Below are 12,389 nucleotides of genomic sequence, written 5' to 3' on the forward strand. Positions count from 1 at the left end.
AGTCACTTCTGCTCGCAGAGCTGACTGGGGAGTTACGGGAAGATTTCCTGCTCTTCCTCAAACGTTCCCGGTCTCTTCTTTTCCGCGGAGTTTTATGGCCTGTCTCCTATTCAGTGCAGTTAAAATTAATTTCATGCCCCAGTTCATCCCAGTGTCTGCAGTTTCAGAAGCTTTTAAGTCCTGTTTGACTGCCTCGCTGTGCTCTGCTACCCGCCTGCTCGGGTCCCTCCGGTTCACCTGCGAGCGCAGGCTTCCAGCAAGCGTGCTTAATTTTGCATGCTACAGCTGCTGCGGGACCCAAGGCACAGCCGAGGGCTTTATGCCGAGGAGCTGACCTACCTGGGGCAGGACAGGGGCCTTCGTGCCTCCAGTACCTGCTTCACTGGAGGGAAACGCTCAGCCTCTCTCTCATCAAGCACAGAGAGCATTGAAGTGCTCTTACACCGACGGGGACGGCGTGAGCTTGTTCCCAGAGCTAGCTTGGCCCACGCTCGTGCACATTGTGAATTTCCCAGCTTTGCGGTGTGCCAACTGGAGGCTGCTTGATGGATTCTGCAGCAGGTCAGGGGATTCGGAGACTTCCCGTGGTTTGTTTTTTTTTGTTTTTTTTAAACCTTGCTGAAATACAGGACGCCTAATTGTGCTCCACTTCAGCACCACCGCATCTGTTCTGTGCCTCGTCCTGTTGGTGTTTTGCCAGCTGGTGGATGTGCAGGGGTGAGAGCTGCTCTTCCTACCCCCAGTAGGGTCGCTGCGTGTTCTCCAGGCTCCTGGCCCCGAAGGTTTTAACCTTCGTTCTGCCAAGTGTCTGAGCAAAGGCGAGGCGTGCACACGAGCAGGATCAATTACCTGCTGTCCTCCTGGAGAGAGATTCTCCGAGGGGGCCTTCGCCTCCGCTGCAGTGGATTCCGACTCGGTCAGCCGTGAAGAGCAGCCCGGTAGGACTCTCCTCCCCCTTCTCGAGGCAGTCATGTTGAAGTCGCAGGCTGTGGGATTTGTGTTGGAAAGCAAAACGTGAGCTTCTGAGCCCGGAAAAAGCACCCCAGAGGAAAACTGAAAAGCCCAGGGTAAGCACGTGCAAGGTGCTGCTTACAGAGTTAGCTTTAAGCCCTCTTTGCAAGGGCTTCTCCTTGCTGCTGTGCTGCAGTTCAGAAATCCTGGGCTGAAAGCAGGCAGCGTTCCCACGAGATGCCCGCAGAGGTGTCTGAGTTTACATTTAGCACAAAACTGATCAAGAGCTTTGTGTGCTTCTGATTTTCTTGCATGTCAAGATGCAGCAGCAGCCCAGCTGTGTGTACTGTTAGCCCGTTTGTGTTGCTGTCTGCAGCTGATGGCTTTTCTTGGGGGGAAATGTGCGGAACGGAAATCTTTCATCTGGATGTTCGGAGAGGTTTAGGGGCTTCTGAATACCTTTTTCTTTTTGAGCTGCCTCTCCCCCTTTTTCCCCAAAGCAGAACAGCTTTCTTCTGAAAATCTGCTGCTAACTACAGCTTTCCAAATCACTTGTCACTCTGGCAAATATAAGTCATCTTTTCATTACTGCCTGTTTAGGGGGTTTAGTAGCAATGGATTGCCTCTAAATTCATAGTAAAAGCCTGACATGTAACACAAATGCTCTTCCAAACCCTGCAATTACTAATGCATTCTCTTTCAGCTCTTTTTATTAGAGCTTGTAGACATTTTCCTCATTAGAAATTCACCTAGCAGCTCCCCGCTCATCCCATTCAAGGTTTCTCATCTCTTTTATTCTCTATTTGCACGTACCAGGGCAGAAGCATTTCCTTGTGATGAATTTCTAAAGGACGGAGCCACCCTGCAGCCTTCTGCTTGTTGCTCTTGCCAGTCCATGGTTCTCTTGCATGGACTATCCTGAAATGCTTGGGCTTCAAAGGGAGGCAAAGGCATCAAATGTGTCCAACCCATGTCCAGAAGTGCTTCTGCACTCGCTTGGGTTTGTCTCCTGTGGGTCCTAAGCTCCTAGGCACTAAAGAGGCAGGGCATGAATTTCCAACCTGATGTTCAAAGCCATGGCCGTGGCTGTACCCGCTGCCCAAGGGAGGCGTTTGGGCATCTCGCTGGGAGCATCTTCACGAGGGGGTGGAACCGCAGGGACCTGCCAGGCTGTGTCACCAAGGCGCCCCCTCCTCGGAGCGCAGCGATCTCACTGCCCTCGGAGCTGCCAGGTGAATCACCAGTGCCAACTTTTTCACACGTGGTTGAATTACGGTGATGACTTTGGGCCTTCAAAGCCGAACGCATCGTGGGCCTGCAGGACGTGATTTAGGAATCTGGCAGACCTCTGGATGGCTTCTTTCTCTGACTAGTTTCTAGGCACAGCTGCAGCTTGCTGGCTGCATGACCGGCTGCGTACCTCTGCCACTGCCTTCTCAGCGGCATGAGGGTGCTCTTGGTTTAGCCCATCGAAATGTTCCAAGGCGAATTAACTGAAGATCTGCTTCGCTTTTCTTCCCCAGAAAGAGCTCCTGAATGTTGCAAGAAAGCTCTGAACAGTTCGTTTTCCAGGAACGTGACCTGCCTGTGGGCTAACAGGTGACACTGCATCGCTGCGCCCCGGCCATTTCAGAGCGAGGGAACGACTGAGCGCAGCCACCCGTGGAAGGGACATCCTGCTCCCTGCCCTCTCGGCAGGGCTCAGCACCCTGCTGCCACCATTAGGGCTTGGCACCCCGCTCCCAGCGTTGCCCCCAGGGACACAGACATCTCGACATCTCTACGTGTGCCCGCGCTGCTCCCTTGTCTGGGTTAACCTTGGAGCGTTCTTGCTGTGCTCTGCGGGTCCCGTGATTTAAGATCTGCAGTCTCGCTGGCAATGCTTTGTTTGGGTCGAGTTGCCAGGAGGCTTCTCCGTTTCCGGCCCCGCACGATAAATCTCGCCGTACAATGGGTTTGCCAGCTGCTGGCGGCCTCCTTCCCATCGCTCTTTGCAGGCTTGATCCCGACTCTGTTTGCACTGGCTGGCTGATGAAAGACGTCCCTGGGTAATTAAATACCCGTGATTAGTTCTGATCAAATAGCAGACTTCCTTTCATCTCCTCTCGCCCTGGCCCAAGGTCTCCTGGGCAGGTGTGCTGCAGTTCGTGGGCCCTTTGTGTCCTCGGCAGTCTCACCCCGGCGCCTCGGCAGCGCCCGCGCGCACCTCCGCCGGCACCGACGTGCATGTGGCTGCGCACATCCTTACGAGGCTGCAACCCCCAGAAGGCTCGCAGCCAAGTAATTCATGAGGACCCGAGCCAAGTGACTCAGAAGTCAGAGTTACAGTTTCTCTCCTTGACTGGCCCCATTGTGAAAGCCAAAAAAACAAAAGCAACCTCGCGCCAAGGCCGTTAAGGTGGAAGCGGCGGCTTCCACGGGGCTCCCGGCTTTGCTTAGGGGGGGAGAGGAGATGGGCTTTTTGTTGGGCACTTGGTGGGCTGGAGGTCAGCTCTGAGAACCCTGCTGAGGTGTGGGACCCACCAGCGAGGTCAGCGGGGCCATGGGACGAGGAAGAGTTACGTAAGGACGTGCAGTCCTTGAGGCACACCCCAAATTACAGATACCCGAATCTCGCTTCCTGCACCGGTGGCGGGTGACGCTCGAGCAGCACGCTCCCAGTTTGGTTTAACTGGTTGAGCCTCTGGTTCCTTCAGGCCCTGCTGCTCGTGGGGAGGTGCTGGGGACTGGTGGGACCAGGGTTCTTGCTGGGCTCATCCAGCTTGCACTCAGCCTCCGAATTGGGCGGTTTGCCTCCAGAGCTGCTGCCACCCTGGGCATGGAAACAAACGGGCCCCGGTGTGAAATATCCCAAATCACCCACAGCCTCCATGGCAGGCTGGGCTTTCTGTTCCCGGCAGGGATGGAAGGGGATTTATCGCTGGTTGAGCTCACCAGCAGTGGGGACCAAGATCCTTGGGGAGCTGGGAGAGCACTCCGAGAGCACCAGCAGCAGCTCCGGGCTAGCAGGGAGAGCAGAAACACCGATGTTTGTGAGACAAGTTCACAGAAGGGAGCTGCATCGAGGGCTGTCACGTACAAAGACGTGGATGTGCCACCTGGCAGCCCCAAAACCCAGCTTGCCAGCGGGCTGTGTCCGTCCCAGCCTGGCTCCTTCTGCCGCAGCAGCTGCACACGGGACAGGGACCGAGCGCTTCAGCCTGCCCTGGCGTGTGTGACGTGGGTGTCTTGTGCAGCACAGCAGTACTTGAAACTGCCCACAAGAGTCACTGTTGCTTTATCTAAGGAGCCTCCCTTCCCTCTGCCTGCGGACTGCGTGGTTTCTCCAAGCCAGCCAGGTCTCCAGATGCGATGCTTTTCTTCCACACTGGCAAGCCTCAGGCGGGGATTTGGAAGGATTCAGGCATCCGCTGAGGATGATGAAGGAAGGTTGGCACGCTGCAAGAGCGACCTTTCCGACAGGCTGCTCCACGCTGGTTGTGTCTGTGCAGGGCTATCAGCAGACAGCCTTTACCTTCCCTGGCTGTGCTGCAGGAATTTTCTTTCCCCGTTTGATTCGCCCAGGGAGCACAGCGTGTGCTTCGGAGACGTGTGGCCTGAATTAACCTCCCTGCAAATGGTTTCTAAGTAACAGCAGCACATGTAGCAAGATAAACTGTGAAGCCTATTTATATTTACCGAGATTTTATTAACCTTTAAGAGGTTGACCTTATGCAAAAAAAAAAAAAAAAAAAGATAAAGTGGCAAAAACATTTCGGGTACTTAGCAGGGGGTGGTTGTTGTTTTTAATCACTCCTTGATTGTTTCAGCCTTGGCAGGGGTAAACATCCACGGGCGTTCAAGGCATTCCCCATTTTTACAGCTGCAGAGCCATTAAATCTTTGCCTCTATTAGCGCTCCCAAGGTCAGCCATGATGCAAAACTCAAGGCAATGCATCAGCTGTGTACGAGCTCCTGATTTTCTTCCCTTACTCTCCTGCCTGCTGCAGGCTCCTGCGGCGGATCCAGCAGCGGTGTCAAAGTCCCACACCGCTCCTGGGCATCGCCTGGGCTGGCACGTGAAGGGCAGGAATTGATTTGGCTGTGCTGGCCCTTCCAGGGCCAAATCCTTCCCCTACAACCCATTGCTGTGCTTTGCTTGTGCTGGTGGGGTGAGGAGGAAAGGGGCGAGCAGTTTGCTGCTGGGTGGGTTTGTTCTGTTGTGTGTGGGCATGACGTGCAGCATGGGGCTGCGCACCGCGGGGAGCAGTGCTGGGCTCTGTGCTGAGCACCAAGGGCTTTAAAAGTGGTGGGGTTGATGTAATAGTCACAAAAACAGGTAAAAGAGCGTTACAAGCCAAGCAGCTTTTAGTTTGCCTTTTGGTTGTCAATTTTTTCATGCTTCAGGCTGTTTTAGTACCCAGAGTTGACAGGAGCCCAGGAGGGAGGCACATCTCAGGAGTCAGCCCAGGGCTGTGCCCAAGTTACCGCCAGGAGCATCGCTCCAGCAGAGTTTCCATCGGAGCTGGAATAAACAAGCAAACAATGGGAATGTGTCTTTTGGGCACGGTCTCCTGTTGGAGCTTTCTCACGCAGAACCAAAGCCTTGGAACGAAATCCATCAGCCGGGTCCCTGCAGAAGGGCCGGCTGCCCGCTGCGGCACCGCGCAGCGCTGGAGGCAGAGGAGAAATCTCGCCGGGCACAACAGGACACGGGAGCACGCGAGGAGCCAGGGGAGGAGAGCCTGCGGGTGCCTCAGTTTCCCTAAGTGTTTAGGGCAAGCGATTGCCGTTCTCCCAGAGCTCAGCAGTGAGGTTTCGCTCAGCCCCTCGCCTGCCAAGCCGCTCTGCGGCTCCTCGGAGGATGGTGCCGCCCAGACAGAGACAAAAGACAGTGGCATTGTGTGATCCAGCAGGGAGAAGCAGCCCTTGGCAGTGATATTTGTTAATATGCCTAATGAGGTGGCCTCTGATCTTTGCAGTGCAGCCTGGAGCAACAGTGGGTCCTTTGTAAGCGTACCGGCGAAAAAGAGCAGAGGCAGAGCGTGCCCGTCTGAGGGTTTATTAGCTTTCCCCCCCCCGATGATCAATGCCCCTTTGATTTCTGAAATGGAATGGGAGGACGAGGTTTGCTGTCCAAGCCCTTGCTCAACAGATCGTGGAGGCTGTGTTTAGGGATGTAGGGGGAGAGGAGGGTGCTTTTTGTTCCCGGCCAGGGAGGGAACTGAGGGGTCGGTGAGGGTGTGTTTTCGTTGTGCTAAATCCCGCAGAACGTGCCTGCGTGATGCTGCTAAGCTCCTGGCCAGTAATTACACGCTGCAGCTCTGCCTCTAATCCGGAGGAAAGACTTCAGGAAACTCCTTTGTCCCCGCTCCCTACCTTTAACCTAGAGATTTTATTGCTGTGACTGTAACAGGAACAACTGCACCAGCTCAGCTCTCGGTTTCGTGCAGCCTCTCGGAGCTCCTGCAGCTTCTCCAGCACCTCGCTGCTTCGGTGGGTGTTTCTCTTCTGCAAGAGCGTTTCGTGCTAACTTGAAAAAGCAGAAAGAAGAAGAAACCGAGGAGGTGTCTGGGCAGACGCCGGCTCGGTTGTGGTCGTAGCGGCTGGTTTCTCTCTTGAGGTCACACTTCTGCAAGTGGCCGGACTTTCCTGGCTGGTTTGTTTGCAGCTTTGTTAGGCACGGCTCCAAGAAAGCAAGAGGTCAGGAGATACGAGCTGCCAGCACTGCTGCAACCCGGCCTCCCTATCAGCACGGCGGTGCCCGGGGTGAATAACCCTGGGGTGTGTGTGTGTGTCTGTGTTGCTTCGCCGATGCCCCGTTAGCCTTTGTAAGCTCGTGCACAGGAGGAAGCAGGAGGGAAAAGTTGTTTTCCTGAGGTCGAGGCAGGGAGAAGGCATCGCCCTCACGTCCCAGCCTTCGTGCCCCTGCCCTGGGTGGCGTGCGACGGCCACCTGGTGCTGGTGGGACTCTGATCCGTGCTGAGCGCACGGTAACTGGTAGCAGAATTGGGATTTTATGAGCTTAGCTCTCAACCTTGGTCCTGGTTTCGCCAGCAGACGTGGTCGGTGCTCCTCGTGTTCGAGAGTTTGTTGATCTTTCCATAAAGCTGGCGCAAGGTCCCCAGATAACCGCGCTCGCTGCTCTGACGTTGGTTTGGCTCGAAGCTAAGGTGGAAGCGGCTTTGTGACCTCCTGGGTGAGCTGGGAATGCCAGGCGTCGAATTTTAGCCCACTCATTAACCAGATCTCATCTTTTTTTTTTTTTCTCTTGCAGAAACCAGGCAATGCGGAAAAAGTTAATTTTGTACTTTAAGAGGAGAAATCATGCTCGCAAGCAGTGGGTAAGTGATTCCTGCGTACCCTGCTTTCTGAGTATAAAGCAGCGTAATTCAGTATGTCAGAAAGGAAAGGGATTTTTCCAGCAGAGACCCGCTGAGCACTTTGTCTGCTGCTTTGTCTTTTTCCTTGCCGTGGCATCTCTGATGCTAACAGCAACTCGGATGTAAAGGAGAGGTCCCCGGCCCTGCTGCGTGCAGCACCTCCCTCCACGAGCACCCCGCGCGGAGCACGCACACGGGGTTGGCTCCATCACGGGGGAGCGCAGCGATCTCAGAGTGACTTTTCCTAGGGTAAATGTCTGTTTTGTGAGTAGTTGAACCCTGAGAGATTGGTGAAAGAAGCTGGCTCCGCTTCTGATAAACGCTCAGGAGGCTGAGCTGCCTCTGGTCACCGAGCGATGTTCTAGGAATTTGTGGTTCAGAACAAAACCGGGCCCTGGGCAGGTCATTTCTGGACAGCCTTGCCTGCAAGATCGCTTCCAGCATCCTTCCAGGAGGGGGTTTTTGGTTGTGTCAGGGGGAAGGTGGGTGTTGGTAGGAGACTTCAGAGCGCTGTTCCAGGACCCTAGCGATGAGAGGAGAAAGTTCAAGTGGGATTTACAGAATTGCTGCTTTCGGTGCTGCCGGTTGCCTGCTGCCAGCGGGAGCTGGAAGCCGAAAGCAGCTGGCTGGTTGTGCTGCACGAAGGAGGGGAAATGCCAGAAGCAACCAACAACCCTAACTGGGAAGCGCGGGGTGGATTTTGTGGTGTCTCGCTGTTTCCGAGCACGGAGAGTGATTCAGCTCGCCACGCAGAGCTTTGGGTTCACCTGCAAGGTGCCAGCACCGCTTCCCGATGTGTGTATGTACTGGGTCGGACTCAGGTATCAGCATCAGGGTCTGGAGGTGCAAATGCTGCGGGTTGGAGGATTTCCTTTGGTGCTGGTTTCTCCAGCACCGCTCCGGGACCTCTCCTGCCACAGCTGACGGCTTCTGCAGTGGTGGGCAGGGGGTCGGTGTCCCCTTCCTCGGGGCAGAGCTGGCTGTCCTTTACTGCAACCAGAAGGGAACCAAACGGGAGCTGTGCTGAAGCTGGACTGAGGCTGTTGTGAATATCAAGGAGCTGGGGGGAAAGGTTTAGTTAGGCTGCAGGAGCACGGTTCCTGAAATACGGCCTGCAGTCAAGTCGCCTGTCATGCAAAATAGGTGAATTTCTGCCAGCCGGTTTATTCAGTGTCCTTGAAAGGGGATTTTTCAGTTTAGGGAAGCGTTTTGCCTATTCTACAAAACAGGCAACAGAAGGTTGCTGAATTTGCAGAGCGCACACATTTGCTGATGCTGTTTGCAGAACGGGTGTGCTTAGCTATTTTTCTGCCTATTTTGTAGCGGGCCCTATTTTTAGCAAAGCCCATCGACGTGCCAGCCTTCCTTGCTGGCTCTTGCCCTTGCTGCTGCCTTGCCACTGCCCGGGGCCAGCTGGAGCAGGGGCTGAGCACACCTTTGGGTTCGGCCACGAGAGCCCCCTTGGAGGAGCCCGCAGGGATTCCTCCTGCTCCACCAGGGTCGGCGCAGCAAAAGCTTTTTATTTCCTACCAAAGAGGTGATGCTGCAGAGAGAGCAGGGCAAAGGGAGCCCTTCTGGCCGCAGAAGGTTTATCTCCATCAAGCGGGGAAGCCGAACGGTGGGGCTGGTGCAGGATTGGAGCAGCTCCTCCTGCCACCCTCGCTCTTCTCCTCCCCACCGAGGAGCTGCGGGCGCGTGGGCTGCGGGAGGGCTTGGCGCAGCCTGCAGCCTGCCTTCAGCTGCTACGGCAGCGTTACTACTCACCCGCTTTTAGCTCAGCGTGGCAGGTCCCATTTGGCTCGCCACCGCTCGTGGGATGGAGAGGCTGGTGGGAGGATGAGCCGGGAAGGAGAGGAGAGGGAGCACCGAGGCCAGGAGCCGGCGCAGGCGTTTTTTTTTGGGGGAGTGGACACGCTGGCTCGGAGGATGCTTGGAGAAGGGTTAGGTGCTCCTGCTCCTGAAGTGCCTGACCCAGGAGCCTCTCCTGGTGCTAGAGCTGTGAAAACCTGGGGACAGAGTGCTGTAAGGGGCCTCTGAATAACAAATTGCATCAAGGAAGCTAAAATAAACCCTCCCCGAGCCCTTGTCCTGGGTGAACTCGGCGTCCCCAGGTTCTGTGGGGCCGGAGCAAGGCTGGCTCCCGGCCACCAGCTGCCTCCCGGCGCCCCAGCTCGGTAAACCCTGCGGGGTATTTTTATCCTCTTCCCAAACGCGATGCTCCGAAAGCGAGAGGCTGCAGCAGTGCTGGCAGGATGGGAGCTCTCGTTTGTCATCGGGCCGAGACGGCATCGCTTCGGGAAGGGTGAAAACGCAGCAGCTGCGATTCCCCTGTGCTGCGGGAATTAATTTATCTGGGGGGAGAGGGTCAGTGTGCATCACCCCAGGGTTTGGAGGTGCTTTGAATGTCCTGAGTGCCCTGAGAACTGCCCCCAGGAGGCTGTAGGATCACGGGATGGGTCTGCTTGGGCCACAGCCAGGCCCAGGATGCTTGGGCTGAGCCCATGAGCCAGGATGGGAGCAGCACCAGTTGTTGCTGCTGGTGCCTGGGGCCGTGGCACAACAAATCCACTTGGCTCGGGGTCACCCAGCTGCCTCCTGGGCTGAAACTGGGCGTTTCCATCCTTTTGGTGGGTTTTACCTCACCCTGCTTTTTTTTTTTTCTTGTTCTTTTTTTTTTTTTTTTTTTTTTTTTCTGGTTGCTAAGAGAGTGAGACGAGAGCAGGGTGCATCTGGGAAGTCCTGTGGCACCGGACTTCCCTCCAGCCGTAGGATGGTGGCGGCGAGAGATGAGTTTTATTTCTTTGAAATCTCGATTCGCCCCGGTGCTGCCGCGGTGACTAACGCGCCGGCAGCTCCTGAAACCAGCCCGCGGACTCAGCTCAGTAGTGCAGGGGGAGGGAGGCAACCTGGGGTTTGCCATTGATTATTTTGCAAAGCGCCATCTGCTTTCGCTTCCTGATTTGGGGCCTGCAAGGCACTTGCTTCGCTCAGAACGAAACCTTAAAATCCCCTCTGGTTGCCCAGCTGCTTTCATGTGAGCGTCCCTCGTGGCACGGGGCGGGGGCACGGCACTGCAGGCACCTCGGGCACTCAGGCCGGACAGAGCAAGGCAGAGCAGCTCGAGGCCACCTCGGCTGGCGGTGCAGGAAGGCTCAGTTCGTGCTGCAAACAGGATTTTAAAGCTCTGGGTACCTGGCTGCCCCCCAAAAACCCCTGGGGAGGAGCGTGGTTGGCGTGTGGGGTGCAGGAACCGAGGGCACCGCGGCCGAGGGCTGGCTGCCACCGCGCCGTGCCGCTGAGTGCCAGCGCTGCTGTGCGTGGGTGGCAGGGGTTGCCCGTCCGTGCTGCCACTGCAAAACCTCTCCCCGGCACGGCGAGCTGTGGCCAGGGGAGGAGGTGGCGTCTCCTAAATGACAGCTCTGTCACTGCCTGACGTCGGGGAAGTCGAGGCGGGTGCCTTCGGAGCCGCGGTGCTGCGGGCGTGCGGTGTGCGCACACCCTGCTTGCAGCCTGGACACACGTCCTTGCCAGGAAGCCCAGATCTTTGGGGTCTGTTTCTCACCACCGCCTTGCCCCCGCACCGCAGTACCTTGGTGGTTTTTATCTGGCATCAGAGGTCTCCAACCCACCCAGAGCGTTTTGCTGTAAGTGTTTGGAAGCGGTGATAATGCAGAAGGCATCGTGTGAGCTCTGATGATAGTAATAAGGACGGGGCCATGCCGGGCACGTGCCGCATCCCAACGACGTTGCTAGTAATAATATTAAACCACACATTAGCATCTGAGAGCTAATCCTTAGTGCCGTGAAATCGCCTTGTCTCACTGACTGCAGCAGGAGGGTTCCGTGCACATTTAAAAGCTTTTTCTTCCCAAACCTCCAGCCGGTGAGGATGAGTCTGAGCACAGTGCCTCTGGGAGCACAGCCCTCAGTGTGCCTGCGCCCAGTGCGTTGGGAACAGCAAGCTGTGCTGTGCTCGAGCTCCTCGTCCATCTGCTGAGATGTGTGGAGCTCAGCTCCGTGGACTCGGGAGCAGCCCGTAGTGGAGCTGCAGAGGAGTTTCCCTGGGGCTCTGGCTGCTGAATCAAGCACTCAGGGTGTCGGAGGATGCTCAGCAGAAGGGGTGGTGGGTGAGCGAAGTCACGCTTTTGTTTTTACCAAAAATCTTGGGCTTGGGAGGGAAAAGCCTGAGGGCACCCGATGGGCTGTGCTGCCCATCTGCCCCCGGAGCGTGTCCGTGTCCTGCTAACCCGCGGTTCTCCCGGCACTGTGACTCACGCTCAGCCATCGAGGGAAGGGCTTTGAGGAGCTGCCCTCTCCAGGCACATCTCCTGACCTCCCTCTCGCTCTGCCCTTCCAGGAACAGAAGTTTTGCCAGCGCTATGACCAGCTGATGGAGGCCTGGGAAAAGAAAGTGGAGCGCATCGAAAATAACCCGCGGCGCCGTGCCAAGGAGAGCAAAGTGCGGGAATACTATGAGAAGCAATTCCCAGAGATCCGGAAGCAGCGGGAACTGCAAGAGCGCATGCAGAGGTTAGAGGAGAAGCGGTAGGAAGGGGCTGGGCCGGTATCGGACAGCCTTTCTCTTTTGTTTGTCGGCGGGAGGACGGGCTGGGATGGCTGTCAGTCCCATTTCTCCCCTTCTGCTCCCATATCTCCAGGATGCACCAAGTGCAGGAGCCAGCAGACAAGTCACTCGCTGCTTTTTCCCCAGGGCGGCTCCACGCAGCTCCAGCAGGAGGAAAAATGTCAGGAATGTGGCTGCCCGCTCCCCTGGCTGCTGATTTCCCGGCTGGCTGCAGCAGAGCACAGAGGCAGCTCCCTTTTCTGGCCACCTGACTGGGATGGCACTAATTAGTTCCTCATTGCTAAGCCCAAATGACGATGTACGAGGCTTGCAGATGGATTTGGTCATGTCAGGGATTTGAAACACGCTCGTGCTTTGATGGGAGCGTGGGCAGGAGGAAGAAACATCTGCAGAGGTTATAGGAACGACTGCAGATGCTATGAAAGGAGCAGCGTCTCCCTGAAAGGGGTGTCCCTGTCTCTGCTGTCCCCCCTCTCCATTTTCTCCTCCTC

The 12,389-nt window shown here is 56.2% G+C and overlaps 1 protein-coding gene across 14 annotated transcripts in view; it reads left to right on the forward strand.

Annotated features, from left to right (window-relative positions):
* The window catches only part of NCOR2 (nuclear receptor corepressor 2), a 221,957-nt gene that overhangs the window by 127,613 nt on the left and 81,955 nt on the right, over positions 1–12,389 (forward strand). For 9 of the 14 annotated variants that reach the window (XM_084297100.1, XM_084297101.1, XM_084297103.1 and 6 more), the window contains 2 exons: positions 7,208–7,274; positions 11,671–11,858. In XM_084297100.1, the coding sequence (XP_084153226.1) occupies positions 7,208–7,274; positions 11,671–11,858 (255 nt within the window). The remainder of the gene's footprint in view (positions 1–7,207; positions 7,275–11,670; positions 11,859–12,389) is intronic. The other 5 variants (XM_084297110.1, XM_084297111.1, XM_084297113.1 and 2 more) reach the window with 1 other exon arrangement.

This window comes from Netta rufina (genome assembly GCF_964035555.1).
Source record: "Netta rufina genome assembly, chromosome: 17".
NCBI lineage: Eukaryota > Metazoa > Chordata > Aves > Anseriformes > Anatidae > Netta > Netta rufina.